The following is a 20,171-nucleotide window of genomic DNA, read 5'->3' on the forward strand; positions in this document are numbered from 1 at the left end:
GCTTGATAGTCCTCGAGAAAACAAAACACTTATTAGGTTAGTTACTGACTCACTACGGAAATATATTGGGTTGATCAATCTCATAGATGGCGAGGCGAAGCCGAGCCGTCTATGAGATTGATCAACCCAATAAGCCATGTACAAGATGCCTTACATCTCGTCCAATTTAACTCATTTAACGGTAACAATTTAAGTTTTCTGAACAGGACGACACAAAAATGTTACGGTAAGAATGCATTTGAACATTAGATTAGCATGCGCGGATCCAGAAAGTTTTTCCACGGGGGGGGGGGGGGGGGGGGCGTCCAAATTGAAAGTAGGGGGGCTACACTAATCATCAGAAATCATGACAAGCCAAAAAAAAAATTCCCCAAATCATGAAATTCCTAATCCGGGCGGGGGGGGGGGGGGGGGGGGTGCTATACCTATAACTGCAATTTTCAATATCACTTTTAATATTTCCGCTTCAGACCCCTTTGCAAAGCATACATATGTGTTTTTCCGGGGGGGGGGGGGGGGGGGAGACATATTTACGATAATTTTACTATGTAAATTTAATAACATTCCTTTTTCCAGGGGGGTCCGGACCCCCCCCCCCCCTCCTACATCCGCGCATGATAAGCGAACTTAAATAGTTATTTTATAACTAATTACTGCCATCTAAAAACAATACAATGGGTCAAAATTTAAACCGTTTAGGATCATTCACAATTTCAAAAAAATCTTTAAATAAAACCTCCATCAAAAATAATAAAGTATTACACGTTTTTCAACCTAAATTCATGTATGAACTCCCGTGTCTGATTAGAAGTACCTGAGGTTGTTAAGCGATCGCGACTTTATACAGAATATTTTCTCTACTGCTGAATGTTGAAATTAGATTTTTTTTCATATAGCAATATTATCCGTCCTTTGTAGAGAGGTCATTAGTAGAAACCCATTTAAGGACAGAGGGAAATGGCTAGAAATATCGTTGGCTTTACCTATGAGTGTTGATGCGAGAAGAGTGAGGGAGAGGACCGTTCTTCTAATGGAACAAAGAAGAAAGGCGAATAGTTCATCGCTCAAAAAGTATAATTATCGGAATTACAATAGATTTTGTTTGTTTAATTTTTTTTTTTTTTTTGGGGGGGGGGGGGTGCGGAAAGTTACTACTCATTTTGTTATGTAACAAAAAATTAACTTGAGGAAAAAGGATTGTGAAACAGAAAAATGACATTTTTAAATATTTACTCAGGTCGGGTGTAGATGAAGTTTATGGGGAAAAGGAAATTCTCCTTGACGAAATCTTAGACTTGGCAAATGATGAAGAGGAGAAAGAGAAAGATGACAAATCAAAGGCTATTAAAGAAGAGGTTCTGTGCAAAGATATCAGAAAACGAGCTCTTGACAATTTGACACCCTCAAAAAGTGGTAAGTGGTATGAGAGAGAGAGAGAGAGAGAGAGAGAGGGAGAGAGAGAGAGATTACTTTATCATGGTTAATCATTCAGCGTAATACATGAAGAAGTTCAGTATATTGGTGTATCTTTGCTAGAGCTAGGTTTTGTACATTGTATTGATTGTCTTTGCTTTAAGTCAATTACAAAAAAAACCTGTTATTTCAGACGAAAACCTGAAGAAAATGCCAAAGAAATCAGCATGCGTTATGTCATTTTTGAAAGAAAAGGCGGAACTTGAAAGACAGTCAAAGGAAGATGAGCTTGCGCTTCGTCGCGAACAGTTCAATTTAGAAAAAGAGCGGTTTGAGATTGAAAAACAGGAAAGGCTCCAAAAGCTTGAAAGGAAAAACAGCAGTCAAAATTAATGTTTGAGCTGTTTTCCAAATGTCTGAATAAATAAATTACATGCGAGTTAATTACTTTCAAAGCTATACACGCGGCCAAAACACATAATTTTTGAATAGTGAGATAGAATGAAAATGAAACTACTAATACAATAATTACATTAAAAAACGTGTTTGTATCGATTGTCCTATTAAGTAGAAATCTTGTGTTTAATTACAATGTATATTTTGTGTTGCTTAATTTTGCTTTCTAAAGGTACATAATCGAAGACTATGTGCATTGTAAGCATATAGCATATTCATTTTTTAGCACTCTGTAATTTTTCCCCATATTTTATAAGTCAATTAAAAAGATAGCTGCAAACATCTCGACGTGGGGCCAATCGTTTGCGATTTTCCCGATGCCCCTTGACAGAATGAAGGGCGACTTTTTTTAAAATTGGTATTTATTGTTGGAGTCCAAAGATACATCTTTTATTTTAATATAAAGTCGATATCATTTAAACGGAATTGAGCGAAAATGTATAAATTTCCCAAAAGTGTTAACTTTACATTTTTTTTTCTAAACATTTTAATTTGTCTTGATATAGTAAAATGGCAGCGTGTATAGCTTTAAACAATTTACTTTTTTGTGTCTCAACACTAGTTCAGGGACAATAAATTTCACAATGTTTATTGTTTTTACTTATATTACACTTATTTTAATGAAAGTATCTATTACGCATTTACAGGCAACATGAAAAATTGTTGCAACAATTTGGATTCAAGCTATCATCAAATCTCCTTACACCCCGGATTGGCAAAATATACAAATCATGACATGTATTCCTCAAGTGCAGGGGGTGAAAGATAGAAATATTCACTGGTCACACTGCCGTACAAACAAGTATGGCAGTTGGTGAGCAAAGAGGCCACTAGATAATATTTCGCCACAGGTTGTAAGAACAGCTTTAGGTTTTTCTTATAATCAACAAAAGCAAACAGAGAGAGAATTTTTCCAAAAGTCCACTTGACCGAAGTTTTGACATTCTACCGTTAAAAATCCTCTCCTGGTCGCTGAGTATGGCTCCTTTGAATGGCGTAATAAGATGTACACGCAAAGGATAGGCAAGGTCGCCAATATAGAGAGAAAACCGTGCCGTCGGGCATTGTCGTGTACTGCTCAAGTTTAGGCAGAAGTTCGCTCATTCTTAACATTGCAGAATCATGACGTTTTGCCTCTATAGGGCCATACATATTGGCAATCAACCCGTTTGGTATTACTACAGATTGGAATTTAAGGCCATGCACCCGTTTGTGTCCACTGTAGACGAGTTTTTGGTTAACAGAAGGTCTACATATTGGCCTTACAGTCCCGTCTATGAAGCCCCAGCAATGTTGAAGCGGCCCGCCGATATCCGATATCGCATCTGCGTATTGTTGCAGGTGTTCCTCATCCAGCCAACTCTGATTCAGATTACTTAACTTTCCAGAGTGTTTGATGTACAAGTATTCCAGAACAGTGTTGGCAATGTACGACAGTTCCGATTTTGAACGGTTAAATAATGGTTTCATGTCTTCTAACCTGTTCGGATATGACAAACGTCTGAGCAAAATCAACATACCCTCATGTGCAGTCACCCGAGTACCATTTGGACACAGGAACTTCAATGGCGGAGACAACGCATTGCAAAGACGAGAAATGTCATTCCTTTGAAAGCGGAAAAATGAGTAAAACTGCTCATCAGATAGATCATCAAGATTCAAACATGGACCTTTTACGTCGTCTTCGTTTAAAAGAGTAGATAAAAGCATCAAATCGTCGTCTTCACATAAAGATGAAATATCTAAAGCATCTGCCATGTTTTACGTTAACGCAATGAACGTAAATGACGTCATTTCTGAGGTCACAATAACAAAGTGCTCGAAATTTACGTACACGTTTATATCCTACAAGTTATGAAATCTCAACTGATAAATTACAAAAACGTGTACGTGTATGTGTAGTTATAACACACGTACACGTACCCGTACACGTTTTAAATCTCAACCTCTCTATTGTCTCCTTCAATAAGCATTATGACGTCATAGTATTATTGTTGACGTTATCACTAGGGGCGCTTTCCATTAACGTTGCCTCGCCGGCGACGTTATTGGGAAACGGTGACGTAAATGAAACGGTTGGCAACGTCACAATGCCCCAACAAGGACTATTGCAGCTTAAGGTAGCTCGCGGGTTTACCTGCTTGTGAGAAAACCTACCTTGAAAATTTGTTCACTTGATCCATAGGTTTTAAAGTTTTATTTCTAAAATTTATTTAAGATTCGTCTGCGCGGTAATAATGTTATCGTGTTTCAAATACAGTGTCATTAATAAAATCAAGCAACACCATTTCAATGAAATATATAGTAAAATGCACATTTTAACCGAGAAACGCATTACAAAACTATGCTCCAAACTTTTAAACGATTCAGACGAAATTAATCATACTCAACACAAAAACAGAGGAGATAATTATGAGGTTACTATGACGGTCAACTCTTTACGTCGATTCCTATTGTGACGTCAGCAAACCCGCGAGCTACGTTAAGGTAAGGTTTGCGGTTACAAGGAGATAACTCACACATTTTCATTGTGACGTAACACCAACTACCCTTTATTTCAGTTATGACGTCCAAACTTATATGACGTCATAATTGATTTCAGTTTTTTTTATTTCGCGGGTTTTTTTTAGTTTCAATGAAAAAATAAGAGGACACAAGCATTTTATTAATTTCCACGAAAACGAAATCCGCATCGTATGGTTTTGAATTGTGTTTTAGAAACATCAGATTACACATATTCTAAGATACGTTTTTCCTGAAATCGGTGGACTTGGAAAGGTTTCAAATAAGATGTTTTCGTTTACATAATAGTAGTTCAAAATTAAGACTTTTGTTGCATTTTATTTTATTTTTAGATAGTTCATCAAAAATCAATAAAAGTGAATCATGATATTAATAGTGATATTATTTTCGAACATTTTAAGCATAAATAACCCCATAATAGTCACATATAAAATGTACATATTTTCACGAAATTGTAAACATTTCATTAAATGAAAATTGGAAATCATGAATTTGACCTTTTGTAGTTATAAAACGGGACGGGCAAAATTCATTTGAATTTCATGAGAAAAAAGACTTTAGTATAGTGAACAAAATGGTATGTAACTTTGGTACAACCTCTCAAAAATGCAAGCCGCAAACCTTACCTTAAAACTGATACTTATCTTAGGGAGCTTTCCATTTACGTTGCCTCGCCGGCGACGTTATTGGGAAACGGTGACGTAAATGAAACGGTTGGCAACGTCACAATGCCCCAACAAGGACTATTGCAGCTTAAAACTGATACCTATCTTAAAATTTGATCCAGAATTTTCGGCTATTTGCAGATTTAATGTTTTCAATTTAGTAAGACAAATTGCAGTTTTAGAAATACTGGTTTTGTAGAATATGATAACCTCGACGCCATATTGTTTCCTAATCGGCAACGGTATATTGCGTTGCCACAATCGCTCGCCGGCAACGCGCGTTCCAGCAATCGGCGACGAAGGCAACACCGGCATATCCGGCGATGCCGGTTAAATGGAAAGCACCCTTACAATTTGATTCAGAAAGTTTGGCTATTTGCAGTTTTGATGTATTTCAATGTAGAATGACAAATTGTGGTTTTAGAAATACTGGTTTTGTAGAACATGATAACCTCGACGCCATATTGTTTCCTAATCGGCAATGGTAAATTGTGTTGCCACAATCGTTCGCCGGCAACGCGCGCTCCAGCAATTGGCAACGAAGGCAACACCGGCATATCCGGCGATGCCGGTTAAATGGAAAGCACCCTAGGTAACGTAGTTACGTCATGGTTTTAACGACTGTAAAACGTCTGAAGATTTTTAACAATGAAAGCGCTTATGTTTTGCAATTAGTGTTGCTTTTTTTCTTTTATTATATTTTCACGGGACACTAAGAAAAAACTTTTGTGATTTGGATATATATAAGGAATAAGGAATCATTCTTTGAATATTATGAGGTGATAATTTTGGTCGGGGCGTGATCAAATCCAATAAAGCCCGAAGGGCATTATGATAGATTTGATCACGCCCCGACCGAAATTATCACCTCATAATATTCAAAGAATGGTTCCTTATTACTTATATCTATATAATTTTAAACCCTCGTACGATTAAATATCTAAATATATATAAGCAAACCCCGCTGGTGCCTCAATTTGGCTTTATGAGTTATATAGTACAAAATCGATACGTAGTGTTATCACAGGCAAGGACACTGGAATATGTAAATATATACATATATATAATATGTATTACGGTGCGACCGTTGGGCGAGCGCAGCAGGTGATCAAAAAATGAATTATGATAAATCAATAAAAATAAAAGTAGTGACGTAAAGTAAATGAATTTGAATGCAAAATAAGATAAACATACCTATTTTTTTCCAGTAAATTTTCATTATTCATAAGATTTTTTTTATTTATTTATATACTAGTCGCACGCCAGTATAGAATTTATCTCAGATAAAATGTTGTTGAATAATAAAGATTTTAACATAATGTACATTGCAGTTTATTTCCTCTTTTCTCGCAGCAGACATTTTTCTTAAACTTACATATAAAAATTGACATATCACAGAGTCCCCCCTCCCCCGTTAAAAAAAAACAAATTTACGTATAGAAAAAATTGTTGATCATATAAGGAAAATTGACATCCCGGGAGCATGTAATAAATACATGTAGTAGTGAAAATAAAGACACTTTGAGCAGCTAAAGAGCTAAAGGCACACTACGCACTCCCCATTCCTCACCCCAATTAGAATTTTCCTGATTTTGAGAATTTATTTTTTCTTTTTGCTTGTGAAGATTTTTTGAAGGATGTTGCCACGCCCCCTTTCATTCAAATGAGAGCAAGTTACAGCTGTTTCCTATCTCTGAAGAAATGTCCCGATTCGTTAGCTCTGCAAGATTTTGAGAAGATTTTGGTATTTATATTTCAGCAGATTTACAATAACTACTTAGAGTAGTTTCCCCTTATTGTCAAAGTTCACGTCGGTCAAGTGTCGTCTGTCTCTTTGAAAGCACACTGAAAAAAAACTACGCGAAAAATAATGTTTTGTTTACTTAAGAGAGCATGATGTTCTGGAAATTACACAATTTATCTGTTTCTCAAAAGTTTTACTTTGATTCTCGCGAGATGGTATCCAGTCTAGTGAAATCGACCGACATTGAGGAATTGCATTGTGGGTCGAAATTTACTGACGCCGAAAAATTCTGTCGGATCAATGTGTACGAAATCCATTGTGACGTCACTCGAAAGGACGATAACTCCGTTAGTCTTATGTAATGGAATTTGCGTTGGGTCAGCAGTAACAATGCATGTACTTGTTCTCGTGAGAGTGTGAAAATGGAAAACCATAATTACAGGGAACTACTGGGACGATTAAAACAAGGCATTACTGGTCCGATTTACTGACGCCAAAAAAATCTGTAGAATGAATGTGCAAATAGTCCGAATTTTCTATTCACACACGCTTTGCCGGTAGAGCTCGCTTCGCACCGGCGAGCTGCGCTCGCTATAATTATTAAAATGAAAAAAATAACAACACTTATCGCAAAATGTAAGCTCATCATTTCTTTCTCAGACGTGTCGCAATACATTTTGTATAATTATATAAAGAATATGGTAAATCAATATATCTTAAAGAATGACATTGAATAAAAGTTTTACATAATCACAGATGAAAGTAGAAACCTAGCTCGTGGACAAAGAGACAAACTAAATAAGGTTCGTATGAAGAAATGTGATTGTCCTCTTAGTGCACGCCGTAAAAACTGTAATTGTTCATGCTTAGAAGACTTTTAACGTAGCTAGGGATAGGAATTTCAATGGATTATGCTAAGTACACTTTTAGTGTAAACTGCATGGTAGTATGAAATCAATATTGCATGCGCAGTGGAGTGGAGATTGTGGCGGGGGATGATTGATCTTGTTTATCTGGTTGGGGTTAGGGGTCTGAGTCCTACCATCTGTAAATGAAAATCCGGTTCTTATATAAGTTTGAATTTTTCAGGATGAGTCGGTGACGGGAACCCCCCTCTAGATCTGCTACAATGCAAACATATTGATGATTTTTAATAAAATTACACATACCTGTGAAAGAAATTCAGTTGAAATCGTTAAAAGGAAATATATCCAAGATAGATTCATTGAACAATTATCCCTTTTCACTCAGAAAAATTCACAGGAACAAAAAACAGATTCCTTACGGAGATTTATAATGGGGAATGTTTACATCTTTTCTCCATTCGGAATACACTCGGAACACATCGCGCAATTTTTTAACGTTATCATCCGGGCTTGTTAATGGCTGTTGCAATGCAAAATCTCCGTAGACTTTCAATTTCGGGATGTGTATTGAAACCTGAAGTGGTAGAGGGGGCGTTTCAAAACAGATAATCTGGACATTTTTTATATTAGTGGATGAACTTAATTTGAGCACAAAGGTATTTACTATTATTGAAATATCAAGCAAAAAGTGGTGGAAGCAAAAACTCGGGACAGAGTATTATTTTTATAAGTTGTTCATCTGGAACAGTTTGTGATAGTGGTAAAGAGGCTAAAATAATAGCTATAAAATAATCGGTATTTTTTTGACAATACAGTTTATAATCTCAAAATTGATTATTAACATGTGATTAAAAAGCATCATGTATAAGATTACCCTTATCCAGCAATGTGTGCAGTGATTAGGAAAAGGAAATTTCCCGAACATTCCTAATGCTTTTTGTAACCAGTTTTGCTTACAGATATCCCACACGTCGCAAATTCTCAAAACAGGAAGTGTAAAACATTTTTAGAACAAAATTCCAAGTATTGAGAACTTTTTAAAACTACGCTCTACCGACGTTGAATGAGAATGGTGCTTGAAAAGGGTTTAAAATGGGTTATGTAATTTTACATAATTAAATGTAATAAGCCGAAGGCCCGAGGAAGGGATGTTTTCTCTAAACTATTCAACACTATCGAGTTATATATCTTACTTAAAAAAATTCCCCCCAAAATTCCCTCCAAGAAGCATTGACCCATTCATATATCCAACTGCGCTGTGATACAAAAGCATCAAGCTCATTTAAGTTTCCAATAGTACCATACACAGTAGCCTAACCAAACACATCTTTTATTCATGGACGAGTGAAAAGGTGCGCATGTTATAGTAAACCATTCCGCTGTACTTAGCGGACTTAAATGTAGATGATGAATTTTTTTAACGCAAAGTACATTCAAAATATATAGATCTAGAGGTCTACACTACCGGGAAAGACACGAATACCGTTTGAATAATATTTTAGACTTGCAAGGAGAAAGGACAAATCAAAAATTTGACGAAAATTAACAGACGATGATTTGTTAAAAATTTATAGGAGTCTTATGAAGTCAAATTGCGACAATATTCCCTATATTGTTAAAAGAAAGGAAAAGGAGTGGTATGGTTCAAGGTTCAAAGAGGAAGTCTAAAAGTGTTTATAGAAGTGATTTATATGTGACCCCTAATCTATCAAAATTAAAAAAAGGAGATATTTCTTCTGAAATTTCATTTGTGGCTTATCGGATATACATTTACGGATGACAAGATTCTATAAATTTGGATTTATGTTGAAAATACATGTTTTAACATTTTGTCATTTTTATTTGTTTTATGCACTGTTGGATATTTGAATATCCAACTGACGGGCGGTTGGATATTAAAAATATCCAACTGCCCATCAGTTGGATATTTATATATCCAACCACTGTTGATTGAATAGTGAAAATAAACGTTGACAAAATACAATGGGTGACGTCATAGAAGTTTTTTAAATTACAATATGAATGATCTTTCAAGCATATTATGGAAAAGGGTTTTTGTCGCCCTGTTGGATTTGATATATCATTTTATCCACTCTCCTGATAAGCATGGTCAGAAATTGAGAGGAATACTTTTATCGAATAAATGTTTAGCTGAATTATTCTTTCAGACTTGTTAACCACTATGAATAATTAACATAACAGTTTTATTTTCTTCTTATCCACACTTAATGTAATTGAGGTAGAACACTTAATCCAATTTAGATAGCAGAATAAATTAAATATTTGTTTGAACAATAGAGTTTTGCTGTCGTTAATTCAAAAGATACTGCAGAAAATGTGATCTGACCTTTTTTTATTCGGTTATTTAAAGAATACTTAACCAAAAAAAATTAAACAATTTTCTGAGGGTCAACTACATGTACCATTCATTTAGCGTTTGTTTGTCTGGGTTATTGATAAAATAAAACAATAAAAAATTTAATTCTTTCAAACTGAATTCACGACAAAGACAATTAATTCACAACAAAAGAAACTACAAATTGTTTTTGCTATCCTGAACAATCGAAATATGTTAAAGCCACCTACTGACAATTAAGGAGACATGTTTTTTTAAAATCACACGTTTTAATAATTAACTTGATCAGAGTCCATTCGATAGAAATAGTATATGCAGTTAAAAATAGACTGGTTACTGTAACAGGGTCACGTGTGTCTCTATTTTTCTCAGACTTGTATAGACTGTATATATTTATGCGGTTTGAAATCTCGAAATAAGATTCTAAAAATTGATCAAAATAATAACAGCTAATAACTGTATCAATAACTATAAATGTAATATGGTTTAGCACCATATCTCTTGTATATAGTGAAGAAAAGTTGATACTTACAGGTTCGCAAAGTGAACAGTAAAACAAAAAGAATACCAATCCTAAAAGACAAAATTGTGTACGTTGTTCCATGACTTTTAAAGAAGGCTGAAAGCTTATTCCCTTTCTGGTCTATTCTTTATTAAGAAGTTGAATGTTAAGATATCTTAATTTAGGTGCAACCTCACAGAGCTCATTTTTTGGCATTTAAAAACATGAGTGTCATCAGACAAGGGATTTATTTTCTCACTCTGTTGGTGCATGAAGGACATCCGTGGGAGGGAACAAAACCAAAATTTCAGTTTAAGTAAATAGTCATCTTTGAAGACTGAATACAAATTTGTAGAAATATTTCAATTGAGGTTTAGTCATTTCTTTAAAAGGCCCACATTTTGATATCAAGTGTGGATTTTTATTTCAAGATCACAGTCCAAAGGAAATGAAACTGTATATTTAATATAATAATTTTATAAACTTAAAACAGCTTTTTATCTTTTGGCGTTTGAATGGTACTGTTCGTGGTGCGGTATGCTTATTTCCAAAGTAATAAACAAAAATTCGTAGGGCATTGCTAAAACGCAGATTGTTAATTTTACTCTCTTGTAACAATCAAATTAAAAAAGATCTAAATCTTCACAACAAAATTGTTGTTTGATGATCGATAAGGGTTTGAAAGGTATAGCGATCATTGCAGAAAAAAAATTAACTCCCTACGCGGGTTACGTATTCTATGGAAATTTGAGTCTGACTTCTTCATGATTGTTACATGCAGTCCGTGATTTTTTCTACGTTATTTAAACTGGTTAGAGAGAGGACTGGGTCATGTAGATTTTAGTTATGTCGCTTTTATACAGCTGTGAATGACAATAAGTTTCCGTTTCCGTTAGAAATAAAGGAAAACATATTTAGTGGATGTAAATGTAATTGTGTTGAATAAGGTTTTATTTGTATTAAACATATACACTTTATTTTTAAATTCGTATGTATTATTGTATACCGTATAACGGGTATTTTCTGCGGCTTGAAATTTTTGCGGTTTAACCCCTAAAAAGTATCAAATTATATTCTGCGTTTTCAATTTCTGCGGTTATATTAGACCGCAAAAAAAAATACATATGTTTACCGGATTTGCCTTAGGGAACGTAAACTAGAGAACTAAACTTACATATCTTAAAATCGACATTCTTATCGTGTTCACGGTGAATAAGAACTAACTCTCAAATGTTTTACAAGTCTACTAAATACTGCTTGTGAACTTTTCTCAGATCATTTTTATTTCATACTCGACTAAACACACAGTCCTTTTATCTGTTCAGCTATAATTGATATCGCACAGGTAACATGAGATAATTAGGTGTTAAATACGACGCAGAGCCCCCTAATAACGGACTGATCACGTTTAAAATTATAGCTTGTATTTTAAATAATGTCAAAATTAGTGATTTTTTTAAAAGAATATTTTGCGTTTTGAATTTTTGCGGATTTTACTTATCCGCAAAATACCGCAGAAAATAAACAACCGCAGAAAATACCCGTTATACGGTATTCAAGACACTTTCCGATTTCATAAAGACTAAATGAATCTTTCAAGTTGATATGTCTTAAAATGTTTAAATACAGTAAAAAAAATTCAAAGGAATATAATATGCATTAAAATAATGTAGTAAACACTTACACCAATTTAAAAATTGAAGTTCACTGGGAACGTGGTTGATACGTGATCAAATCGTCAGAGAGGCCCTTCGGGCTCACAGGATTTAATCACGTGACCGACCGAGTTCATTTCACGGTAAATTTGCTGTTTAACTAGCTGTTTATCTCTTAAGTAAAAATCAATATATAATAATTCCGGCGCGAACTAATATTGTTGAATAAATGATAATAAAGTTTTCTTTCATGTACTGTTAAGTTACCACGTTAACACTTTACAACTATTCATTCGCATTGAAAACTTTTCTCTAATTTAAAAATCACAATATTTTATATACGATTATTTTATTCTGCAAAGCTGAAACTGTTGTAATTTCTTATGCTTTGTGTTCACATAGTTTAAAACTGCCATTTTCTAAATCGTTTGCTTCTGTTTCCATGGTTAACATTACCTTTGGGGTTTCCCCGAGCAGGTATGAGTCCTGTCGACAACCTATATTTGACCAGAAGTGGGGGTGTTTTTCGTCACATGTATACGCAATAGTTAAAGATATCAATATTGAACCACGTGAACATATATTGAATTTTATTGCACAACATAAGGTGAAATAAGCGATATTAATGTCTTTGTTTAAAATTATGCAAATATAATTTCATCAGTTCCCAAGATAGTGGTAAGAAAAAAGAAATACTAGTATATCGATTATGCAGTGTCCAATTTCTTCTTGTACATGTATAAGTACTAAAAGTAAGTGATTTGAAAATTGAATCATGTTTCTGGGGTTACCTTTCCCTTACATAATGATTCAAATATCTTACGAAAAATATATGACATCAAAAAATTCCAGCTAGGAAGAAATCGATACGGTACTTTATTTTATTCAAAGAATGGCATTCAAACAAAGTTTTACGTAATCTCACATTTAAATGAAGAAAAAAAACCTTCGTTCATTTTGGACAAAGAGAGGAAAAAAATAAAATAAAAGATCAAATGAAGAAATGTCAATGTTCTCTTAGTGCACACCTCTTGTATGACTTTAAATCACAAAAACAGCTAAGTTTCACATCTTTCTCGAAACGAAAATAAAAACACGTAACTATCATTTCTAAAATTAACTAATGGTATTCCTTAATATTGTAATTGTAAAAACTACTTGGAAGACTGTTGAGGTAGCTTGGGGTAGGAATTTCGATGGGCTATGCTCAGAACAATTTTAGACAGTTAATATAAACTGGTAGTTTGAAATCAGTATTACATGCGGTTAATAAATATTTTTGCGCTGATTTCTGGGGGAAGGGGGTAATATATTCTTCTCGAGGTGGAAAATTCAAGGACGAGTTTCCGTAAATTAACAAAGTGATTTTGATACGCTTGAATTTTCCAGGAGGATGTTGGTCAAGAACCCTCTCTAGATCCGCTACAAAGCAAACAATTTTTTATTAGTTCGTGTATGTATTAAATTTATAAGTTTAGGGGTTTACCTAAACAGCAGTAACAAAACAAATATCATAAATATGGTTTAATTGTTCTGTTAAGCAACACATTTCATGTTCTCATAACTGATTATTAACATTTGATTAAACATAACACGCATTAGGTATAAAAGTATCCTTACCCCAGCAATGTGTGCAGTGATTAGGGTATAGAGAATTTTCCGAAATATGCTAGGGCTATTTGTAAATGGTTTCGCTTTCAAGTGTAATAAAAGACAACCCAACACCTCGTTAATGCAAAGAACAGGATGTTTAAAACATTTTTAGACCGTGAATTCCAAGTATAGAGAAGTTTATAAAACAGAACAAAGAAAGTACGCTCTACTTACGTTGAATGGATTTAAAGTTCTACTGACATCATAAAATAGCAACGAATGTAATGTGACCCACGGAAAATGTATAAGTCGTCGGTTTTTGTTATACAAGATTTATTAAAACTTCGCAAACTTAATTATTACAATATTCCGCTAGGTCGGGAGTCGGTGGTACGAGCGCCCTGACTGTCGCTCTCCAACATGGCCAACAATTACTTAAAGATATTTTGAAATACTGTAGGCACATGCAACCATGATGATAATTTATGATGGTCCTTAAAACTATCTTCAAGATTTTTACCAAAAGGATTTTAAATAAATTAAGATGGCAGATATACATCGAATATATAATTCACGTGACAAGAGTCTATTCAAATGTTCACGTTGATATATCGATAGAAATTGTATATACAGTTATCAATAGACTAATTACCGTACTATTGGAGGCTGGATGGTCAACAAAGTAACCATCAGATCTGTCTTAATTCTTTTTAAATAGTATTTTGCTATCACATACTAGTACTATAGAAAAAATATTAAGTAAAATTCAGATTTTAAATTGGAACATTTTCCTATATCTTTATACAGAGATCTTCTTAACGAGATAAAAATATTTTAAAAATAGCCACGACTATCCGACTCTTTAAATATACAAACACCTAGTTTGTCTCTATTTTTTCAAACTTGTACAGACCGTATTGATTGATGTCTTGTATTTATCAAATGAAGAAAAGTTGATACTTACAGGCTGGCAAAGTGGAAAGTAAACAAAAAGAATAAAAAACAAAATTGTTCTTGTATTTTCATGACTTTTAAAGAAAGTTTAATGCTTAGTAGCTTCCTAGGTTTTTTCATATTTTTTTCAATGTTAATGTTTAATGTTAATGAGGACATTTTTCAGATTTTCAAATTCGTAAATTATCATATATTCAAATATAATCAAATGAATATAATATGCAATAAAATACTAAATAAATAATTTATAAATGAAAAGTTCACCGAGATATGCACTCGAATGATACGTATTCAAATCCTCTGAAAGGGTTTCGGGCTTCACACGTTTGACGCTTGAAGGACCAAGTTCATTTCCAAGATGAACTTTTAATTAAACTTAATGCTGAACACTTCTTGTAAAAAGGGACTGTTCGCCATATTTCTCTTTTAGCATCGCTCTCCTTACAACTCCTATATAAGCCACAGACCTCATAACAGTTGAAAGTATTTCGCTATAGAGGTCTGAGTGGACGTACATCTTGCCTCGCCGTGTTACTCGGTCGTGATGAAATTATCAAGTTTTACGCACTTTTTTAAACCAGGAGAATACTAACATTAAATGAACTGGTCAATGCATTATTTATAAACATAATATGCACATAAAATAAGAATTAAATGCAAAAAATCCAGAGACAACGAAAGGAGCGCTACACGTCGGCCACGAGTTTCAGATGTGCAATCTGGTGTACCGAAATCGAAGGGTTTTTATACCAGGTACCCGCGTGAAGGTGCTTATTTACGAGCGGTGGTTCAGCTTTAAGTAAAAGTAAATATTGAGTACCGGCAAGAGTAGTCGCCAATTTTAATTATATAACATACTTTGATACATATTAATATAAAAGTAGCAATATACCATTAATTTGTTGCTAAGAGCACCTGTTGGCATGGTAATGAAAACTAAAAAAAATAGAAAAATACAAATCCTAGCAATTGTAAAGCAATGGAGAAAGTTATAGCAGCATATACTAGGATTGGTTATGACATTTGCCATTAAGATATTATATTCACTAAACGGTCAATTTAAAAAAATATATAAATAAAGACTGTTTTAATTGAAGATTTTCCTTACATTTTATGAACATGATTTCCCCCCGGATATTTCATAGATGTTAGCATAAGAACAAACTGTATATAGATATACAGCTGTATTTGAAAAATTCATGATAACTAAGAAAATCGTCATCTTAAATATAACTTATAATGCTGAATAAACTGATCATAATGTTTTGTTGTTTTATTTTTAAAGCGTTGTTTAATTACCATGATAATGTATTTAAACAATTCATTTGCCATGAAAACTTTTCTATAATTTAAGCATCACAATATTTTGTGTAAGATTATTTTATTTCTGATAATACTGAAACTGTTGCAATAACTTATGGTTTTTGTTCAAAATAATTTAAAATAGGCATTTTCTAAATTGTTTGCGTCTGTATCCATGGATAACATTTCTGTTGAAGTCATTTGGATTCCGTTTTACTAGGGTCAAACTCCTTTAATCAGAGCAGTTGAAATTTGAAATCATCACTCCATATGAAAAAAAGTATCAATTTTGATATTAAAATCATTCTTCAGAGCTTTATCCGTAATGTATAGGCATAAGAGATGGAAAAGTACAATTATGCCAAATTTTATTATATTTAAAAAATTGAACAGAAGATGACTTTTCAAAATTCCTCTGCTCTGGTCAACATGTAAAATAGGTGATTTTCAAAGTTAGCTCCTCCCATTTTCTCACACTCTCCTGCCTGGGATTTAAGGTCTCCCCGTGCACGTTCGAATCTTATCGACAACCTACATTTTGACAAAAGTGTGTTTATGTATCATATGTATACACAATACAAAATAGAGACTGATATCGGCTTTCAATTATTTAAATTGTTATTTAAAACCGAAAAAAATGTTTTTACGAAGTACAAGGTATTGCAATGCTGAAAAATTGGTCTCAATTGATGCGTAAAGTAATTATATCTATATGCATGCAAAAATAGTCTGGTCAAGATTTTAATTTTTTAATTTAAAGATATTTCTGAAATATAAACTCTTAATTCTTTCATATCTTTCGAATCTATTGATAGAATCTAAAGAATCAGTCGCATCAAGCACATGTCAAATTTTGATAGTTAACAAAGAAGTTAAATGAAAATGCAGAATGTTACTTTAATTGTAATTTCTGTTACCGATCGACGGTCGATTACAGTTTCGCCTTATGAGGCATCTGATAAACTTTACTTATTGCGCAACCTTCACGCTTTGCACTACTTTGTAACTTTGCAAAGACAGTTTCATGCAAATCTTTAATCAAAAGAGGTTTACCTATGGAACATTATTTTAATGTGTTCGACTTAAGATTATACATTTATACAGTAATATAATGATTTTAAAAACACTTCATTGGCCCATCAAATACTTTACTGGTGTGGCCAGCTTTTCTTCTCAAAAGATCCATATAGTCTTTAAATGACCATTACCACCCAACCCTCTTAATTAAACGTAAATATCATTTGACGATTCAAGTTATCATTTATTCCTGTAATGGGTTTTCTTTCGGTAATTTTATGTGATATAAATTTTCTGATCGGCCCTGTCTTTATATTGAGCCAACGTTTGTTTCTTTTAAAGACAAATTTAGGGATAATGTAATATCGAAGACACGTGTGTAGAATTATCATAATGAGTTAGAATAATGTTTATTTTATAAATGAGCGATTTGAACATTGAATCATATTCTGGAGTTTCGTTTTCCGATTTCCATACATGTCGAAAGAGATATTTGTGTCTCACCAAAGAATTCCAGGAAGAAACAGACATTTATTGAAATCTCATACAGTGTCGTATTCTTCGTAAAAAAAATGACATTGAAATAAAGTTTTACATAATCACAGATGAAAGTAGAAACTATAAACCTACGTTCAATGTTGACAAAGAGAAAAACTTAATAAAGGTTTGCATGAAGAAGTGTGATTGTCCTCTTAGTGCATGCCTCTCCTATGAGTTTAAATCAAACACAGCGAGGTTTCACATATTTCACGAAACGAAAATAAGAACACGTAAATAACAATTCTGTAATTAACTATCTGTACTCGTTATATTTCAACCGTAAAAACTGTAATTGTTCATGCTTAGAAGACTCTTGAGGTTGCAAGGGATATGAATTGCAATGGGTTATGCTAAGCACACTTTTAATAAAATCAATATTGCATGCGCGGATCTAGAAATTTCGAAGTGGGAATTGGGGGGTTTGATCTTGTTTACCTGGTTGGGATTAGAGGTCGGATTCCTACAATTTGTAAATTTCAAATATGGTCGTAATATAAATTTAAATTTCTCAGGATACGTTGGTGGCAGGAAACCCCTCTAGATCCATTTATTAGGACGGGTATATAATGAATTTATAGGTTGTTCACCTTGAACAGTTTTTGAATTGACATATACAGTACTGTAAAGTGACGAAAAGTTGATACTTACAGGCTTGCACGGTGAACAGTAAAACAAAAAGAATGCCAATCGTAAAAGCAAAATTGTGCTTGTAGTTTCATGGCTTTTGAAGAAGGTTGAATGTGAAATCGCTTCCTGGTTTTTTCATGAGGGCGCTTTTGAATGTAAAGAAATCTTTATTAAGGTGCAAGCTCATACTGCACATTCTACATATGTATTACTCAGTTTTCTTTTGTTGCATTTAAAGACATGCATATCATCAGACAGGGGACTTGTTGCTCACTCTGCATGAAGGACACCCATGCACCAACATTGCGTGGGAGGGAACAGAACCAAAATTTCAGTATACGCCATTTTAGGAGATCGGGTACCAATTTGTAGAAATATTTCAATTGAGGTTTAGTCATTTCTTTTAAAGGTCCACATTTTGATATCAAGTGTGGATTTCCATTCCATGAACACAAGATCACAGTCCGAATCAAATGAAACTGTATATTTAATATAATAGTTTGATAAACTTAAAACAGCTTTTTATCTTTTGGTGTTTGAAAGGTACTTTTCGTTGTGCGGCATGTTTACTTCCCAAGTAATAAACAAAAATTCATAGGACGTTGCTAAAACGCGGATTGTTGATTTTACTCTCTTGTAATGATCAATTTATTAAAGATCTAAATCTACACAACAAAATTGTTGTTTGATCATCAATAAGGGTTTAAAGGTAGCGATCATTGCAGAGAAAATTAAATAACCCACTACGTGGGTTACGTATTCTATGGAAATTTGAGTCTGACTTCATAATGATTCACAGATTACTTGCAGTCCGTTACTTACGTTCTTTACACTGAATAGAGAGAGGACAGGGTAATGTAGATTTTGGCTATGTCACTTTTATACAGCTGTGAATGACAATAAATTTCCGTACGAAATAAAGGAAAACATATGATGTAAATATAATTGTGTTGAATGACGTTTTATTTGTATTTAATTAAACATACACTTTATTCTCAATCAAAACAATATGAATGTTGAACTCCTGTATCAGGAGTGACTCCCTGATAACCTGATAACTCCTGTATCAGGTTTTTTTTTTTCAAATTTGTACATTATTGTATATTCAAGACATTTTCGATTTTATAAAGACTAAATCTTTCAGGTCGAAAATGTCTTAAAATATTTAAATACAGTAAAAAATCAAATGAATTTAATATGCCAAAAAATACTATAATAAACACTTACAGCAATTTAGAAGTTAAAGTTCACCGGGAACTTGGTTGATACGTGATCAAAACGTCTGAGAGGCCCTTCAGGCTCACGGGTTTGACAAGTGACCGATCAAGTTCATTTCACGGTGAACTTTTAAACTATATAATTCCGGCGCAAATAGTCACAAATTGTCGTTATATAACATACGTTGATACATATTGATATAAAAGTACCAAGATGCAATAAATTTGTCGCTAAGAGGAACTGTTAGCATAGTAACAGAAACTAAAAAAAGAAAAACTATAAAACCTAGCAATGATACATTAATATAGAAAGTTCTTGCAGCATAAATTAGGTATGACAATTAGAATTGAAATACTAGTACACTATATGGTAAATTTTAATATAAAAGAAGATAAATAAAAACTTTTTTACATGAAAACAATGCAAATTTTCAAACATGATCTTTCCGAAATTTTATAGACATAAGCCTAATATCAAATTAATAAATATATACGCCTGAAATAAAACTAATTATGTTGAATAAATGATAATTATGTTATCTTCATGTACTGTTAAATTACAACGGTAACACTTTTAAGCTATTCATTCGCATTGAAAACTTTTCTATAATTTAAAAATCACATTATTTTGTATACGATCATTTTATGCTGTATAGCTGAAACTGTTGTAATTTCTTATGCTTTGTGTTCAAAATAGTTTAAAACGGCCATTGTTTAAATCTTTTGCTTCTGTTTCCCCGA

The 20,171-nt window shown here is 33.4% G+C and overlaps 1 protein-coding gene across 7 annotated transcripts in view; it reads right to left on the reverse strand.

The window, feature by feature from the left end:
• LOC105333531 (serine/threonine-protein phosphatase 6 regulatory ankyrin repeat subunit B) overlaps nt 1–20,171 on the reverse strand; it is a 122,774-nt gene that overhangs the window by 23,128 nt on the left and 79,475 nt on the right. Inside the window, exon 1 of one of the 7 annotated variants that reach the window (XM_034466337.2) lies at nt 10,556–10,777. The exons of the other annotated variants lie outside the window; for them this stretch is intronic. Within the exon in view, the coding sequence (XP_034322228.2) occupies nt 10,556–10,627 (72 nt within the window). The 5' untranslated portion in view covers nt 10,628–10,777. Of the gene's footprint in view, nt 1–10,555; nt 10,778–20,171 lie in introns of those variants that run through there. 7 annotated transcript variants of the gene reach the window in all.

The sequence above is a fragment of the Magallana gigas genome, chromosome 1 (genome assembly GCF_963853765.1).
Source record: "Magallana gigas chromosome 1, xbMagGiga1.1, whole genome shotgun sequence".
In the NCBI taxonomy this organism is placed as follows: Eukaryota; Metazoa; Mollusca; class Bivalvia; order Ostreida; family Ostreidae; genus Magallana; species Magallana gigas.